This window comes from Prionailurus viverrinus, chromosome F1 (assembly GCF_022837055.1).
Source record: "Prionailurus viverrinus isolate Anna chromosome F1, UM_Priviv_1.0, whole genome shotgun sequence".
Taxonomy (NCBI): Eukaryota; Metazoa; Chordata; class Mammalia; order Carnivora; family Felidae; genus Prionailurus; species Prionailurus viverrinus.
The window spans coordinates 7,447,680-7,466,637 of NC_062577.1; the positions used below are offsets into that span (position 1 = coordinate 7,447,680).

The 18,958-nt window shown below is 51.2% G+C and overlaps 1 protein-coding gene across 1 annotated transcript in view; it reads right to left on the minus strand.

Moving 5' to 3' along the window:
* Positions 1–523: 523 nt before the first annotated feature.
* The window catches only part of GPA33 (glycoprotein A33), a 38,271-nt gene continuing 19,836 nt past the window's right edge, over positions 524–18,958 (minus strand). Inside the window, exons 3-7 of the mRNA XM_047840837.1 lie at positions 17,436–17,652; positions 8,491–8,643; positions 3,171–3,290; positions 2,340–2,463; positions 524–1,902 (exon numbers count right to left, since the gene is read on the minus strand). Of these exons, the coding sequence (XP_047696793.1) occupies positions 1,770–1,902; positions 2,340–2,463; positions 3,171–3,290; positions 8,491–8,643; positions 17,436–17,652 (747 nt within the window). The 3' untranslated portion in view covers positions 524–1,769. The remainder of the gene's footprint in view (positions 1,903–2,339; positions 2,464–3,170; positions 3,291–8,490; positions 8,644–17,435; positions 17,653–18,958) is intronic.

The window sequence follows — 18,958 nt, forward strand, 5'->3', positions numbered from 1 at the left end:
GAAAACTGTTTTCTCCTCTTTCCCGGGAGGGGCGCCATTTTGGGTATAACCATCTCCACCATTTTCCCTGAAGCCCGGAAACTGACTGCCAAGGCCCGCCATGGTCTGTCCAACGCTTTACCTGGAGTGTCTCTCGGCTGCCAGGTATGATTCTGTCCTGTCCCTAGCAACCACTAGAGACAGCCTGACCCTCCTATGGCCATGGCAATGGGACCCACAGGATCTGACCCTCTAGTCTCAGGCATCACGTCACCTTCCTCTCCTCGGAAGCAGATGACGTATACAGTAGGTAGACACAAACCCATGAGACACAAGATTTACCTTGGTGGGAACAAGCCCCACGTTAAAAAAGAAATAAGAATTTCCACTAACAAGTTTATTATCACTGATAGCACTTTGAATGAAGCAACGAATTTAACAACAACTATATATATATATATATATATATATAAATTTTTTAAATCACAAATAGATGACAGATTTACAGAATTGGTTTTCTGATCACCCAGAAAAGACAGGGATGTTTACTTAGTAGGAAACTGCATTTGGGTGAGACTAGCCAGGGGGCCGCGAGCTCTAAGCCGGGACACGTCTCGTGAGCTCCCAGCCAGCAGAGGAGTTGTGGCACGGTGACCACCCACCAGCAGAGCGGAGCCAGGGCCAGGCAGGGCCAGGGTTAGGTGTCAGGAAGCAGGGGTGGCCATGCCTGTTATTCCAGCTTTGAGAGGAGTGATCGTGATGTGAGAATGTGGGACCTACTTCGAACAAGCTGCCCCGTGTGCACACATATGCGTTCACTTAAAGCAGTGCGTACTTCCTTCCCTAAACTAGCAAAGGGGGTTTGGGTGGGAGTTGTGAGTCTACAAACATATCGCAGAGACCACGGAGGGGGAGACTCAACCTACCAAAGCAGGGACCCGACTTCAGCTGGGGTGAGCACCTGCCAGGAGGGTCATGCGGCTGGGGTAGCTCAGACGTCAGTATAGGGAGAGACTAATGCCCAGGTAACGGCCGTGTGGCCCATGATGAGTGTGGGACAAGGTGACAAGATTGTTCCCATGTGTGGGACGATCCGGAGTCCCTGGGATTTGAGATGGGCCTGCTGGGACGGGCGGAGAGGGAGAGAAACTGCATGGGCATCGCAGGTAGAGAGAGAAAGCCAGAATCCCTGAGGAAGCATGCAGTGGGTTGGAGGTTGCAGTTTCTGGAGTGCATGGGAAATCTGGGGCGGGGGGCGGGGGAGCGGGGAGGAGGAACTGGAAAGGGAGCCGGAGGCCAAAGTGGGTCCCGAAGCAGGGGTTTTCACTTAGGGTGGATAAATCACAGGGAGTCCTTCCTGGACTCATTCTCTCTTTTATTCAACAAATACGCACACAGGCAGGCGCTCCGAGGCGCCCCCCCTGTGTGCACCTGTTGGCAGCCACTGCCCTCCTGAGGCCAATCGAGGGAGCGCCCCGCTCCATGCTGTGCCTTGGGAGCCCCCCCTCCCGGCTCCAGAGGAAGGTGGGGCTGTGGCCTGGTCCAGGGTGAGGTCCAGGGCCCTGAGCTAGGCGGGCGGCAGGGAGAGGTCACTTCCTGGGTGAGGGCACTTGGCAGGGTCAGTCACGAGCGAGATCCCCTTAGCCAGGTCCTCCAGCAGATGATATGGGGAAGAGGCATCCCATCCATGACGGGGACGGAGGGCCAGAAAAATGGGTGAGGAGACGGGAGGCAGGAGCAGAGGCATGAACCGCAATCTTCCCCCGACCCCAGCCTGCAGTGTGCTCCAGTCACCGGTCAGCGTGGCCCGGGGACTCCCGCCCGTAGCTCCTCTCGTCTTCTTGCCTGTAGTCGTCCTCCTCTTCCCTCCCCGTCTGAAGCTCTCTCAGCTGCTCTGGAGGCTTCTGGTAGGCCGCCCGATTCCTGCGGGCACGAGGACAGAGGGGAAGGGTTTGCCCTCGTTCTGGCGTCGGGGAGGTGGGCCTAGTGCCCTGCGTGGGAAGAGAGCCACGGGACCTGCCGTCCCTACTCCTCCAGATGCAAAGGGACACTGGGCTACAGGACGGGCAGGGGGCACAGATTTGCTCTGCTCATGAGCTCAGGGTGTCACGGGAACAGGCCGGCTCCACTAGACAAGGAGGGGCCAGACGGTGGCAGGGGCTCAACCCCAAGCTTGTCCCTGCACAGGCCACAGGAAGCCTGGGGAACCAGGGGGGCCTTGGAGTCAGGTACCAGGCCTGCAACGCCACCTGGGGGCAGCTGTGCCCAGTGCTGGCATGACTAGAAGAGGCCATGAGGAGCTGTGACGCTTCCTCCCACACTGCTCAGACCCTCGCCAACGGGTGTCCCCAGACACTCACTGCCTTGTGTCCTTGGCCTCGTCCTTCCCCCGGCAACAGCAGCAGTAGACGACAATGCCGATGACAATGATGGCTGCAGCCAGGCCCCCCGCAATGCCCGCATACAAGGCCACGTTCATGGAGGCTGCAAGACACAGAGCAGGGCAGGTGCATCTCCCAGGCCAGAAGCCCAGGCTCTGGGGGCGTGAGCAGAGCTGACGATGACGAACCGTGCGGAGGGATTCCTCTGGAAAGGCCCAGTCCCCCTCCCAGGCCAGGGGCCAGCACAGCCAGCTTCTAGTAACACTCCTTGAGGCATGGCCTTGTAGGAAGGTGACCGGGTGGGGCTGGGGAACACTCTTCAGGATGGAGGTGTATACAAAGATACACAGGCCAATCGACTTGGGTCCCGACACTCCCTGGGCTACCCAGGCTCCTGAAACATCCTCAGTTGTCAGCCATGCCAGGTCCTCTCTAGCTTGTCCTTGAGCTGGTCAGGGTGACCGGGCAAGGTCCAGACTCTGTGGCAGCTGACTCTGGGCACCTCCCCATAGCCACCGAGCAGCCCTAAGGGTGGGCGGGACTGACCAGGTCTCCAGAAGTCAGTCTGAGGCTCTTCTTCCAAAGAACCAAGGGAACAGGACTGGCCTCTAGACAAGGGAGCCTGGGACAGGAGCGTCTGGCCGAGGTCACCCCAGCTACCCTGCCAGCCGGTGACCCTAAAGAGGCTGCCCCAACTCACCTCCACAGGGTCTCTCTCAGCTGCCTCTTCGCACCCCAAGCCAGTGATCTCCTGGCCTTCGTCCACCCCCCTTACCCTTCTCCCTCCCCCGACGCCCAAACTGCTCTTACGAGGTCTGACAGCCACAGTGATGTTACAGGACTTCTCCCCCACCTCATTTCTGGAGGTGCAGATGTAATAACCCGACATGTCTGTGGAGATGTTCTTCAGAGACAAAGTCTGGCCTGTGACTGGGAAGGAAGGACAGTCAGGGTGAGGAGACCGGTCAACGCAGTTCAGTGGAAACGGCTGGGATTTCGGAAGCCTGAATTCCTAGGTGGATGCAAGCACTGCCACTGAACTTGTCTGAGCCTCGTCCGTAAAGTGGACAAAATGTCCACCTCCGGGCCTTCTAGAACAAATGCAGGCAGGAAGCGCAACTCTGAAGTGCTTAGAATTCAAACCCCCTGGGTTCGCAGCCTGGTTCCGCCACTGATCAATTTTGCGGCTTTGGCCCAGGAATTTAGGTGCACTGAACCTTAGCTTCTTTATTTACAAATGCAAATAGTCATAATCCGCGGCGCACACGGTTAATTGTGAGCATAAAGTGAGGTACTAATCGATACAAGCCCACAGCAGAATGCCTGGTGTATTGCAAGTGCTCAGGAAACATAAAATACGTTAGGCATGACACGAAAATGCTTTGTAAGTAGAAAATGTGGCTGTAACCACTTTTATGATCTTCCGAAACCGAATCCCTTAGCTTGGACTCATGGGAGAAGTCTCTAAGAAATCAAGAACGGTCCAGTTGTCCTCATGAGACACCGTCCTGCTGAATCTGTGATCCTGTGGGTTTCTTCACCTGGAAAGGGAGAGCTTTATGCTTACACGTACTTCCTGTCCTCAAAGGCGCTTCGTCATAACTGCTGTTTGGAGTGGAGAGTGAGAGACCTTTCCGTCTAATCTGCTGCAGAGTCAACCTCATAAGATTCTGCTGCCACCAGGTGGTTCCGTCTCATCCAGAGGAGACATGTGACATGGCAAGCAGGATCTAGTCACGGCACTGCTCAGAGGTGGCCTACCAGCTCCAATAACAGGTCCTGGCTTTCTCTGACTTATTTCACTTAGCATTACACTCTGTAGGTCCATCCATTGCAAATGGCAAGATGTCATTCATTTTATGGCCGAATTTTATATATATATATATATATATATATATAATCCAATATATATAATCCATTATATATATATATATATATATATATTTATGTATCACTTCTTCTTATCCATTCAACAATCAGTGGGCACTTGGGCTGCTTCAATATCTTGGCTATTGTCAACAATGCTGCTATAAACATAGGGGTGCACGTGTCCCTTTGAATTCGTGTTTTTGTATTCTTTGGGTAAATACTTTAACTTTCTGGGGAAACTCCATCCTGTTTTCCACATACTTGAAATTTAAGAAACAAAACGAATGAGGGGCGCCTGGATGGCTCAGTCAGTTAAGCGCCCGACTTCAGCTCAGGTCACGATCTCACGGTCCGTGAGCTCGAGCCCCACATTGGGCTCTGGGATGACAGCTCAGAGCCTGGAGCCTGCTTCGGATTCTGTGTCTTCCTCTCTGTCTCTGCCCTCCCCTCACTCACACCTTGTATGTCTCTCTCTCTATCAAAAATAAAGAAACATTAACAAAAAGAAACAAAACAAATGAGCGAAGAGAAGAGAGAGAGCGAGAAATCAAGAAACAGGCTATTATTAATAGAGAACAAATTGATGGGCAACAGAAGGGAAGAGGGTGTGGGGTGGGTTAAAGAGGTGATGGGGATTAAGAAGTGTACTTGTGGCGATGCGCATTGGATGTTGTACGGAATTGTTGAATCACTATAGGTTATACTTGAAACTCATATAACATTGTATGTTAACTAACTGGAATTGAAATTAAAACTTAAAAGAAAAATAGCAAAGGCCAGGCTTCCTAATATGATCACGGGGTTACAGATCTGGTCCTGCATTCACACCAGCTTTATCTGTTGCCAATTCTCCTGGTGGCCAGACCAGCCCCTGCCCCACCTCCACGCTCTGGCAAGATAGTCGCTTGGTGTGGATTTTCCTGGTCTGGATGTGCTACCCGCTAGACTTCCTCAAGGACGATTTCCTACGATTTTTTTTAACAATCGTGTCTGGACGGCGGACCAAATATTTCCATCTCCAATGTCACAGAGGTAACTGGAGGCTCAGAGAAGCCAAGGTACTTGCCCAAGGTAGCAAAATTAAGAAATGACCAAGCGTCACAAAAGTCCTGTTTTAGGTCTAGAACTCCCTGGAGCAACTGACAGTTGTCTTCAAAAATACATATACATTCTAAAAACAACGTATGTTCGTTATAAGACTTTGTACATGACATTAAGCTGTTATTTCAATTCAGTCCAGTCCAGAAAATCTTCAGAGGCTGCTCGCATCAGCTCGAAACAAGATGAGGAGGGTCTGTGTCCTCCTGGTAGGAAAATGCTAGATATGAAACCAGGGTGACCACAGGGTGATTAGAGTTCAAAGCAGAAATGCTATTTGGGTTTACAGTAAGGGAGTTTATTTTTTTTTTTTTAATTTTTTTTTCAACGTTTATTTATTTTTGGGACAGAGAGAGACAGAGCATGAACGGGGGAGGGGCAGAGAGAGAGGGAGACACAGAATCGGAAACAGGCTCCAGGCTCTGAGCCATCAGCCCAGAGCGTGACGCGGGGCTCGAACTCCCGGACCGCGAGATCGTGACCTGGCTGAAGTCGGACGCTTAACCGACTGCGCCACCCAGGCGCCCCTACAGTAACGGAGTTTAAACTCATCCGAAGGAGCAGGGAAAGCCGGTATAAAGGCAGAGCATAAAATAAAATAATCTATAATCTCACCAGCTAGAAATAACAGCTGGTGATTTGGGTTATTTTCTTCCAATCTTTCCCCATGCACTTTCTTTAGATTCTTCCCTTGAAACCCACAGCAGTATTTCTGGATGCTCACTCTCTATAAAATGCTACCTCTTCTCTCCTATAGTCTCACATACCTCTGAGTGTTTTCTGGTATATTGCTTACATGTGACATTAACATACGGTACTAAGAAAGGGGTCCATGACCTAACAATTTTAGACATCATCAAGAGAGGGTTAAATCCGTTTTTGAAGAACACAACTCTTAGAGCTTCTAATATGCTAATGAGCACCACGTATCCATCAAACGGGCGTTATAGAAGGGATACGGGAGTGCTGATGCGTAGGGGCACTTGGACCCCAATGTTTATAGCAGCACTTTCAACAACAGCCAATTTATAGAAAGAGCCTAAATGTCCATCAACTGACAAATGGATAAAGAAGTTATGGCTTCTATATACAATGGAATGCTCCTTGGCAATGAGAAAGAATGAAATCCTGCCATTTGCAGCAACGTGGATGGAACTGGAGGGTATTGTGCTGAGTGAAATAAGTCAGTCAGAGGACAGATATCATATGTTTTCATTCATATGTGGATCTTGAAAAACTTAAAAGAAGGCCATGGGGGAAAGGAAGGGGAAAAAATAGTCACAGAGACGGTGGGAGGCAAACCATAAGAGACTCTGAAATACAGAGAACAAACTGAGGGTGGATGGGGGTGTGGGGGAGAGGGGAAAGTGGGTGATGGGCCTGGAGGAGGGCACCTGTTGGGATGAGCACTGGGTATTGTATGGAAGCCAATTTGACAATAAATTACATTTAAAAAATAAAAAAAAAAATGGGGGTTATAGTATTAACGGTCTTATTTTGTAAACTAACCCGATTTTTTTTTTAAGAGGCATCTAGAAGGAACACACTTTGGGAAATGCTCTATGACCCTGGGAATACTTAGGGGGTCTATAGCCCCTATCAGAATCCCACTCCTCAGAGTGAGAGATGCGGTCTACGTATAAGGTATACACAGCACATTGCAGACAGATCAGGACAGAAGACTTCAGAGTGTCTCCTAGGGCCTTCCGGTTATCAGAGGCCAGCTTTGGGCTCCGGGCCTTGTTCCTCAAAGGGAACGGTGGGCATTAGAAACTGCTCTGGGATTAGCCAGTGCATATCCAGTGCCACAAGACCTGTTCTTATCCTGACTTGGGGCTCCCAAGCCCCTTTTCCTCTTGGAAAGGACCTAGCACAGTTTTTTGGAAGTCCGCTAAAGCTAACGTTTCCGCTGCAGTGGCGGCACCTTGTGGTCAACAAGGGGGACGCAATGGGAAGTCAGCCTCCCACTTCCCAGGGCTCCTGCTGGAGAGAGATTTCCCCACCGAGGAACCCTGGTCTCCCAGGGGCCCTGATGTCGAATTGGCAAGATTTAGCTTTCCCGTTCCCAGCCGCTCTCCACTCGTCCCCCCCAACCCCGATCCTATGGCTTCTCCGCAAGCTCGGGCTGCCACCTCTCATCCAGGACCCTCAAGATCCTCCCTGGCTGCGGGGCCTGTGCCCACCCCTCAACCTTTCAAGAACCTCCTCCCCTAAAGGGCTCTAGCCCCCAGAATTACCCTTCCCTCCTTCACTGATACCCCAATCCCTACTCCATCAGTTCATGATGCTCAGCTGACTGGGTTGGGGTTTACCAAGGATGTTCAGAACTATCACACATGGGATCTCCTCTTATCCTCCTTACAGCCCTCAGGGAAGGTGGTATAAAGATCATCCTGGTTTTCCAGATGAGGATAAGTGTCAGAGGGGCTGTAAGTGACTTACAGCTACAAAGTGTCGAGGTCAGGACTGAAATTCCTGTTTGGAACGGGCTGCATGTTGAGCCCAGGGACGGGGGACTTTTTTTTTTCAGTTTGTTTCCTGACCAAAGGTCAAATACCAAGCTTCCCCGTACAAAGCTGGTCTCCAGGCAACCACAGCTGAACCTACCGGCTCCTTTTCTGAGAATGTGGGACCCTTACGGCGGACCTGGTCATGTGGGTGGGCACGCCCATAAACAGGGGCCAGGTCTGGGAAGCTGGGGTTCAGTGGAATCTAAGAAGGACCAGCCTGGATCTGGAATGGATATGAGAAATTCCCACCCTTGAGTGGAGCCATAGAGTTAGACTGGGGGCCTCAAATGTATCCTTCAGGACATGACCGTAGTCAAAATGAAAATCCTCCTCTCCTCAGTGCTTTTGCACAGAGAGGTTATCCAGACACACTCATTCAAGAGAATTGAGTTGCGGGGAATGAAGATAACAAATGAACATTTACTACGTGCTTCCACTGAGTGCTTTACATGAGTCACTTTTATTTCCCACAACAACCTATAAGATGGGTATTGTCATGAGTTAACTTAGAGATGCTGCAAGATATCCAAGGCTGACTGCAGGGTGGGGGAAAGGGACGGCCTTCAGGGGGGCCTGATTGGTCAGCCTCGGCCAATCACCTGCATTTTGGGGTGGGCGGGGGCACCTGTCTTCCCCGCTGTCTTCCCTGTTACCTGGTGGGGCTGGCCGCTCCTGGTTCAGGATGTCGTAGGTCCTCCAGCTGTACTGAGGGGCAGGAGAGCCCTCCTTTGATTGGCAGGTCAGCTGGATGTTGTTCCCAATGATGGTCTCTCCCTCGATGCCGCACTCCGGTTTGGAGGGTGGGACTGTGTAGGCGAAGGACCAAAGAGAAGGCATGAATCAGGCGGGACTTGGGGACAGCCACCTCCTGCCCCAGAAATACACACATACTGCTTTGTTTGTTCTCAGGTGGAGAAGTTCATAGCCTGGTGGTGAGAAATACTGCTGGAAGGTCAGTGCAGCCCGAAGTATCTCCTCCGTGGCCTGTCACCATCACAGAGAGGCAGTGCCACAGGAAGCATCCTGAGTGCAAGATTAGAGTCACCACTGTTATAAAGGTGGGTGACACTGAGGCCCAGAGAGAAGACTAGGCAAGAGCCTGGTGGGACTAGAACCCAGGTCATCTGACTACCACTTCCAGTGCTCTCTCCACTAGCCCATTCAAGTTCCCCCTAATGTTGGCTCATCTGTGCCCTTTTAGGGAAATCTCGCAATCCCTCAGTGTTCCCATCTGTAAGACAAGGGGGCAATAGACTTTTTCTGTAAAGGGTCAAAGGTAATATTTTGGACTTTGTGAGCCACATTGCGCTCTGTCACTGCTTCGACTTTTTAAAGTTTTTTTTTTTTTTTTGGGGGGGGGACAGAGAGAGACAGAGCATGAACGGGGGGGAGGGGCAGAGAGAGAGGGAGACACAGAATCAGAAACAGGCTCCAGGCTCCGAGCCATCAGCCCAGAGCCCAACGCGGGGCTCGAACTCCCGGACCACGAGATCGTGACCTGGCTGAAGTCGGACGCTTAACCGACTGCGCCACCCAGGCGCCCCTGCTTCGACTTTTTAAATAAAGCTTTATACACACAAAAACCATTCTTAGCTTGCAGGCCATGTATGAACCGGCCCAGGCTGGATTTGGCCACATCTGCCCACCCCTGGATTAGGGGAAAACCCCTCTCTCTGGAGCCCTTCAACTCAAACTTCTTAGGAATATTCCCTTTGTGTTAAGCATGACCCTTGTCCCGTGTTTTGCTGATAAAACGCAACTGCTCGGAGCAACTGGGTGATTGGAAAAACCCCAGGGGGCAGCAGAGTTGCATTCTGGGTGGAAAATGAGGAGAGAAGGGGGGGGGGCTGGACAGAGAGGCAGAGACAGGGAAAGGGAAGCCTACAGAAAGGAGGCTCCAAAAACCAACAGCCCCCCTGAACTCAATCCTAACCTGATCTCCCATAATTCCTGAAGACCTTAAGCCGGTGTTTTTCACTCGGCACTAACTACCACTGTGTAGGGGGGTTCATTCTACAAACCATATTGGGCACCTATTATGTCTGATACCGCTGGGCACTGGGACGACATAGTGAGTGACTTCCTGTGTTCAAGGAATCCGGTGGGGACGAGAGACAAGTAATTGGACAATGACCAGGCAGGAGGCAAGGCTGCTAGGGTAGGGAAGGGACTCTGACCCCATCGCACCCTGGGCTGGGACCTGAAGGAAGAATGAGACTAAACAAGGCCAATAATGGAGGTGGTGGTGGTCAGAGAGGTGAGGGCACGCCACACAGAGGGAACAGCATGTGCAAAGGCTCTGAGGCAGGAAGAAGCATCAAGTATGCGTGAGGTTTCAGGTAGTGTCCTTGGGGCAGGGAAGGGGAGGACACGCAGTGCAGAGGGCTATTACTGAACTGCTGTGTGGCAGGCCTGTCCCCTCCACCTCTTTCTTTAGACCCTTGCCCAGGAAATAGTGCTGCACTGAGTGGTCACGGAGCGTGGAGAATGCCTTCCGGTCTTTCGTAGCCCCACCAGGAGTTGCTGGGGGAAGCTACCCAGAATGCACCTCTCCCTGCCAACCAGAACCAGGTTTTCTCTGAAACAGGCAGGGGGTTTGTAGGTGTGACCCACATCTCCTGCTGCTTTAGGGAGGGCCAGCCAGGTGTGGGACAAGCATGGAACACATTACAGGTGCTCCCCTATGCCAGCCCGGTTGGACAGCCCCTAAACCTAAGAGGCCCGAAGTTCAAGAACAGGCTTCTTACATCCTGGTCCAGGTGCCAGGAATGAAGCAGCCCGGGAAGGAAGAGGCTGCTGCCTTCACCGCCCTGACAAGGAGCCCTCCTCTCTGCTGGCCCAGCAAGCAGGTACCCCGGGGTGGGGGTGGGGGGGGGGGGGAACACGGCTTCCCAAGAGACTGGCTAGTCTAGGTCAGGGCTGCGGAGCCAAGCTTTGCCTCTGCACTCTCCAGAGGTACAGGAACATCCCTCTCCCTCTCCACTCATCAAAAGCATCACCCTGTTGCCCAGTATGCCTTTACCAGGGGACTAAAACTTTATTTCACAGAGAGCTGGCCGAAAATACAGTATCCCCTGAGAAGTGTCACAACAACCAGCGTCATACGAAGTGCGCATAAATGTAGCCAGGCCCCTCTGCGTCCAGGTTTCTCTCTGGGATCCAAGACAAAAAGGGGAGACAAGGGTCCGAGGCAAAGGAGCATAGAAAAGCAATCTGAGCAAACCGGAGGCTAGCTTTGCTAGGGGAAATAAATGATCAAGGCAAATCCTTAACTCACTCCGGAGGCAGAAGAGATAACAAGAGACCAACCAGCGCCTAGGAGGCCAGCCTTCCGGAGGAATGTGTCAGTATTTGTCACCCCGGGGCCACTAACCTCAGCCCCCAAGCTGCCTTCCCGCCTCAACCCAGCCTAGGCACACCCGCCCTCACTGTGTCCAGACCCTTCTCTAAGGGTTCCCTCCCCAGCCCCCACCCCATCCGAACTAGCTAGGGTCTCGAGTCAGCTCTAGTTCAAATAGTCCCTCCGCCCGCTACGCGGCTGTGAGGCCTGCGGGGCTCCCGGAGATCTCGGGTTCTGGGTGGGCTCGTCCTTCCCCCCAGTTTGTAGCTGGAAGGATTTCAGGAGCCGGAGCGCTGGGGGCGGGGGGGCCAGCCCGGGGCGCTAGGGCACCGCGTCGCTCCACAGCCTGCACCTCCCGCTGATGACGCCAGGGGGCGCCAGAGGCCGGGGAGACGGGCTGTCCCGCCCCCGGGCCAGGTGGCTTCCCCCGCTCGGTGACCAGCTCCGTGGGCTCCGCCTCCGTCCGGAAGCTCTCGGCTCGGTGTTTACGGTGAGGTCACCCGGCCCGAGGGGGCGGCCCCGTATAATTAAAGCCCTTCTGCCTAAAAATAACCCAGTGGCAAAGGCATTTGGAAACTTTTTTTTTTTTTTTAAGATTTTTATGGGATTCCTTAACCTTTGGTACAAAATGATTTCTCACTTTCTTTCGCGCTCTCTCCCTCTGTTTGAAAGCAAAACGTTGGTTTCACCGAGTTCCACCTTCCCAGATTAAACTGTATCTTTTGCCCTTCCAGCTAGCCAGTCCCCGTCTTAGAATGAAGCTGGCCCTGAGAGGGGAGGGAGGAGGCGGACGTTCACACTAAGGTGACGTCTGGGGGCCCAGCCCCGAACCAGCGCGCGTTGGCCGCTGAGCACGGGAGCCGCTTAAGGGAAGCCGGAAGGAGACAGAATCAGCCAGAAAAGGACCAGGGGAAGCGAGGGATTCAGCCGGGGGCTACCAGGCGATAAGCAGTGCAGAATAGAAACCAGCGAAAAATGCGCGTTTTCTTGGCTTGGTGCTCTCTCTCTCTCCCGGGAGCTGATGCAGATAAAAAACGAAGAGCTATGCGCACAGAACGGTTTGTTGCAACATTGTTTACAAAGCCTTAATTGGAACGGGCTGCATGTTCCGTCCAGGGACGGGGGACGCTGCACCCACTTGCTGGAACTGCGGGGGGGGGGGGGGGGGGGCTTCGAGGGCGCTCAGGGCTAGGGCAGCAGGAAGTGCTACGTGTTAGGCTACAAATTCCGTCAGTCGGGGACCGAGCTGGAAGTAAACGCGCGCAAGCATAAAACCTAGGGACACCACTGAATTTCTTTTTTAGTTTCTCTCCCTCTCTCTTTTTTTTTTTTTTCTTATTAGTATTTTTAAGAGGGGAGGGATCACCAGACGCCCTTATATGTGTTTGGATCAAGGTCGCTACACTGGGAGACAGCAGGCGAGCAGAGCTCCTCGAGCTCTGTGTACTTGAGTCTCTTACGCGAGGAGCCCTCCAGACAGCAGGCCCCTGCTCGAACGAACGAACGGAGCTAGCTAGCCCAACACATCGGGGCACCCCACCTAGATTGGGAGCAACTAAAACACAGCGGTAAAAATGCTATAGAGGATAGAGTATGATGATGACAGCCTGGTCCCTGAGATGAGAGGGGGTGGGGATGTTTCCAAGGGTCTAAGACCCTCTAGAGCTCCCAGTGAAGACGCAGAAACCATGGCTCGTGCACTCACGGGGCCGTCTCCCAGACCCTAAGCAGAGACCTTCCCGGAGAAGAGCAGATACAGACTCTCGCTTATCAATGAGCGTCGTGTCCAAGATGTGGGTGTTCTATGGGCAAACGAGGGCAAGGGGCACATCCAGGGCTGACACGGCTTTGCCCCCTCCAACCTTCTTTTGTTGGCCCCAGGCAAAGCACAAGTGACTGCCTGGGGCGAGATGAAACATCATCCTCAAGCTTACGTCTGCTATCCACTCAAAGAGACGGTACTTTGAAAAGGAGAATAAATCTAGAAGAATTCGGGAATCATCCTGAACTGCACCCATTGCTGGCTGGGAGAGGCAGGCTTGCGAGGTGGAGCAGTGAAGGGCTTTGCGTTTGGGCTGTCCTGTTTCCATGGAAGCTTGGAGAATTTTCTACAGGTCATTCAACCTCTCGAGCCTCAGTGTTCTCTTCATCAAGCATGAGTGTTAATGTCCGCTTCCACCAATAGATTGCAAGGATTAGAAGCCCTGATATCTGTAAAGCTCTCAGATGCCTGGTGCATACCTGGTCCTCAGTAAATGGGAGCCGTTAGCACCATGAATTTCTGGCAACTTTCACACAAAGGTCATTGCAAGTTGATGGTAGTTTTCTCTCTAAGATAAATCCCCTCTGTTTGCAGAGCAGGAGGACACAAAGAATTTGGCTTTGGGGATGGGTGCAGGGTTGTGAAAGGGTTCCTTGCCTGCCTCCTGCACACAAAGAAAGGCTCCGCATTTGTCCACAGGAGGCCTGGAATATTCTACAGAGATGCCTTGTTATTGAAGGTCATTGAATCTGATATACATCTTCCTAGATGAGAGGACTTAATATTTTTAACATGTCATTCCTTTGCAAATTAGGGTGTAAATTGACCATACTTCCAGTAAACTTTTATTTTTTTAATTTATTTTTTAATGTTTATTTATTTGAGAGAGAGAATAAGCAGGGGGTGGGCAGAGAGAGAGGGAGGCACAGAATCCAAAGCAGGCTCCAGCCTCTGAGCTGTCAGCACAGAGCCTGACACAGGACTGAAACTCACAAACTGTGAGATCATGACCCGAGCTGAAGTCAGCCGCTTAACCGACTGAGCCACCCAGGCGCCCCCAGTCAACTTTTATTTTGAACTAAGCAACATGTTAAAAATTAACATGGAAGAGTGAATGTGTAAAAACTGACAAAATTGTTTGGGGAAAGTTTAGCAAGAAAAGATATTCCACGGTGCCAGAGATTAAAAGCCTGATAGCTCCAACTAAAATATACATATCAATCCTGATTATAAACATGCTGCAATCAAAACCATGTCATATCAGCAGAGGAATAATCAAAAGGAAAAGGAACAAAATGAAGAGTAAAAAAACAGCCATGTCTGTGTAAGAACTTAATATGTGACAAAGCTGGAAGTCCAGTGAAATAACAACTGTTTCTTTGTTGCAACAAATGATGCCGATGTCATTGACTGTCCATTTGGAAGGAAACAAAGTTAAACTCCCAGCATCCTATTTACACAAGTAAATTCCAGATATAATAAAGGTCTGAGTGTAAAAAACAAGACTTGAAGACATAAGGAAAGAACATTAAGTTCATTTTTATAGTCCCAAAGGCAGTGGAGAGAGACGTTCATGACAAGGGGCCCCAAATGCATGACAGAAATCGTCAACAAGACAAAGATTGGGACTTCTGTGTCTCAGAATTTCCACCACAACTTCCAGGACGGCAAGTGTCCTCAGAATTAAGGAGAAGCATGAGAAAGGTCCCAGCAGCCTCTCCAGGAGCAAACCCTTGGGTGATCCGTCACCCTCCTCCCACCCACGGGAAAGAAGCCTGGAGGTTCATTAGGGAGGAGATAGATTCCTTTGAGGAGGTGCTCAGGAATAGAGATCCAGAAGCATTTCCCCTCTTTTTTTTTTTTTTTTTGTTTTAAGTTTTTATTTTGTTTCTTTTGAGAGAGAGACACAGAGAGAGAGAGAGAGAGAGAGAGTCCCAAGCAGGCTCCGCACTGTCAGTACAGAGCCCGGGAGGGGGCTCGAACTCACGGACCACGAGATCACGACCTGAGCGGAAATCAAGAGTCAGACGCTTAACTGACTGAGTGACCCAGGCGCCCCTCCCCACCTCCTTCTTTTAGAAGTGAAGGAGGCATGTCCCCCATCTCAAGTCAGGGAGGCACCCAGAGAATCCCACGTGGAGACTGGGGTGCTCGGCCATTAGAGCGGGCATCTCTCATTCCCTGGCTGAAGCTCCCTGAGTGACAGAAACCTGTAAGCTCCTGGGTGCTGATCCTGCAACCCGATGATGGAAGGACTTTATAGACGCTCCTGCGTTTCTGGGGACCCATCTGAAGACTGCCTGTTGCCAAGAGAAGCTGGCTGGAGCAGGCTGCGAAGGCAGCGTAAGGGCGGGGCCGATTCGTGTCATACGGAAGGACTCTGCTTGCTGGGCCGGCTGCAGGGAGCCCAGAGCGGGTGCGCAGAGAGCAGGAGTGAGTGCCACAAGCAGGGGCTGGGTAGAGAAAAGGAGGGGGGCACACACACTACCTGTGGCAGGTGGAGGAACCCACCGTGGCACCCCTAAAAAGGCTGTGGTGGGGAGGTCCGCTATGACTGGAATTGTATGGCAGCCAGGACGGAGATATACCTGGTCCGGCCAGGTGAGCAGGCCTTTGCCTTTTCCCCTTTATCCCTGCCTCCCTTGGCCATGGCCTCAGAGGAGCCACATGGCCTCGCGGGGTGGAAGGAATTGGACTAAGGAGGGGAAGGAGACAGACCCAAGCCCTCACTCCCCGCCGCTGGTCCCTAAGCTTTAGGGGGTTGGGCCCCATTGGGGGATAGTGAGGCCTATTAGTGGTTGGATTAAGATTTTGATTTAGGCTCAACTGATTTTTTTTTTCACCTAACGAATGAACAATATTTACGAAAATTTAAAAGATAGGTAACATTCGGTACTGGTAAGGATATGGGGACACAGTTATGCTCAGATAATGCTCCCAGCAATGTAAGTTGCTCTGGGGAAAACACTTTGCCGGGACGGATTGCCATTTAACGAGAGCATAGTCTTTGACCCAGAAATCCTACTTTTAAGAGTCTATCCAATAAAAATAAAAACAACGGAGTGGAAGAATACCTATGTATCTATTGATATCAGTATTGGGCATACAAAAAAACAATGGGAACAGCCTGAGGATATCCATCAGTATGGAACACTGGAACAAATCGTAGTACATCCATGTGACCGAACGTATGCTCATAGGTAGCTCTATCAATATTGACCTGGAGAAATATGCAGGTAACATTACCCAAGATAAGTTGCAGGGTGATCTTTATAATCTGATCTCTTTTTTTTCCCCAAAGGAAAGGAAAGAAAGAAAAAGTGTGTGTGTGTGTGTGTGTGTGTGTGTGTACATGCACACACAAGTGCGCGTGTGCGTGTTTTGAAAGCACATGGAGAAAAGTATGGAAGAATACACATCAGTACCACCACTAGTTACCGTGCTGGTGGTAGACCGGGAGGAAGAGACAGTTAATGATTCTTTATTCCGGGCTTTACTGTTTGGCATTATATCAACAAACGCTTCCAGGCAGCCACTTTATTCAATTAAAAAGAAAATCCCACCAAGTAGCGTAAGGGGAGACTACAAAGGAAAATGATCCATCGTTTGGGTTTAAAGTGTTAGCGCGGAGCCCGGAGGCTGCTTCAGATTCTGTGCCTCCTCTCTCCGCCCCTTCCCCACTCATGCTCTGTCTCTCTCTGTCTCTCAAAAATGAATCGATGTTAGGGGCGTCTGGGTGGCTCAGTCGGTTGAGCGTCCGACTTCGGCTCAGGTCATGATCTCGCGGTTCGTGAGCCCGAGCCCCGCGTCGGGCTCTGGGCTGACAGCTCGGAGCCTGGAGCCCGCTTCGGATTCTGTGTCTCCTCCTCTCTCTGCCCCTCCCCTGCTCATGCTCTGTCTCTCTCTGTCTCTCAATAATAAATAAACATTAAAAAGATTTTTTTTAAAAAAAAATGAATAAATGTTAAAAAAAATAATAATAAAAAATAAAGTGTTGCTCACCTCCCAGGGTAGAGGCCATTCCTCCTATTGGACATAGAATAGGCATTGACTAAAATGTTCCCAGTAACAGTTGGACTCTGAGTCAGGTGCCTACTTTCTCTGGGCCTCATCTACAAAATGCAGATACTAAAGTAGATGTCTGGCCCTCAGCACCACAGAAAGGCACAGTGAGAGCCCTTATCTAGGATCTGCGATTTCTCTTTGCTTCTCCCTAATAAGTTCGCCTTGAAAAGGAAGAGAGCTTGGGGCATGGGGAAGAGCACTGGACAGAGCAGGGACAGAATTTCCCAGGCTGACTCCGGGGCCACTCCAAACAGGCCTTCTCCTCTGCCCGGGGAACTGTCCTTGGTGGACACAGCTCAGAATAAAAAGGGAGGAGCAGCCCCCTGCCCTGGGGGAATCTGGCTTTACCTGACCACCCGGGAGCTCCTCCTCCCTGCACGCCTCCCTGCACCACGGCCCTGCTGGCCCAGGAAAGAGATGGAGACACTCACCGAGGACTAAGAGCTGGACACGTGACTTTGGGGTGCCTCCCAGGTCCTCCATCAGTGACACTGAGCACTCGTAGGTGCCATTGTCTTCCATAGTCAGCTGACCTATAGTGATGGAGGCATCTGAGATCTCAGCGTTGCCAGATACATTGACTCGGTCCTTGTAAAGTTCACCACTGATGAGGGTTTTGGTCAAAAATTTCCAGATGAGCACCGTTTCCTGGGAGGAAGAAGAAACGGCACTCGGTCTTACCCCAAGTCTCAGCACGGAGCTTGCAGCCCGTGCTGACCACCCTCACCCATCGTTCCCAAGCCCGAAGTGCTGACACACCAACCCATCAGAACAAACAGCTCTAATACGTGGTGCCCGTTTGCGGATCCTTTTATTGTGCGTGTATATGTTTAACGAAAATTTTGGAAGACCTGGGCAGGTAGGCCGTTCATACCGCAGGAGCACATGTGGATAAATGGGGCCTTCTCAGACCCCCACACTTTTGCCTTCCGTACAAGTGGCAGTTCTGGCCTCCCTCTTACCCATTCAATTTCAGTCCATTGTCTGTTCTCATTCATTCAGCCAACCCATATTTATTGAGCACCTATTATGTGCCATACGTGGTGTTAGGCAGCCCCCCTCGGCTTCCAAGCCCACTTTGTTTACTTGACTCGTGCCTTTGGAATATGTTCATTCGTTGATATACTCGTTGTTTACCAAAACGAACATGACACTGGCTCAGATCACTACTTTCTAGCCAGACTGCCTCTATTCAAATTCCAGTTCCCCCACTTACCAGTTGTATGACCTTGAGCAAAATGCTGGCCTCCCTGTTTCCTCCTCTAGGAAATGGAGATCAAAATAATAATGCCTATTTTATACGATTTTGGGGAGGAGGACAGTAGATAATGTATGCAAAGCAGGTAGGGCTTTGCCCGACATGCTAGGTTTGCTGTGAGCGCTAGACACAATTGTTCCTGAGGACCTACTAGGTGTGCCTGGCATTCAAAAATGGGTCACTCATGATTTCTGCCCTTAAAGAATAACAAGAGCGATAGGCAACCCAATGTTAACAATGCCCGATAATTAGCTATGGGACCTCAGAAGAGAGGTATTGCTTCTAAACTGGGAAATCAGGGAAGCCTTCCTGGAAGAGTTCCCGGAAGACAGTTCCTTGGACCCCGAAGGACAAAGGAGAACCGGCCAGGCAAAGGGCTGGGGAGTTGGGGCAGTGCCTGTTGGAGGAAGACAGACGTATCTGGCATTTTAGGCAAACGGAGAACAACGGGGAAGGTCCTCAGAGTGGGAAGCTCTGGGTCAACCCCAAGTGGTTCATAGGAAAGGAGGTGAGTGTGTAGTGAAGGGTGGGTGGGAGGCGAGCCACGGGCAGGTAGCGATGAAGATCAGACTGCTGTCTACTGAGCACGTGTTGCATGCTGGGTACTCTTCTAAGCACTTTGTATGTATTATCTCACTTAATCCTCACAATACCCCCCATGATGGAGGTGTTATGATTACACCCATTTCACACATG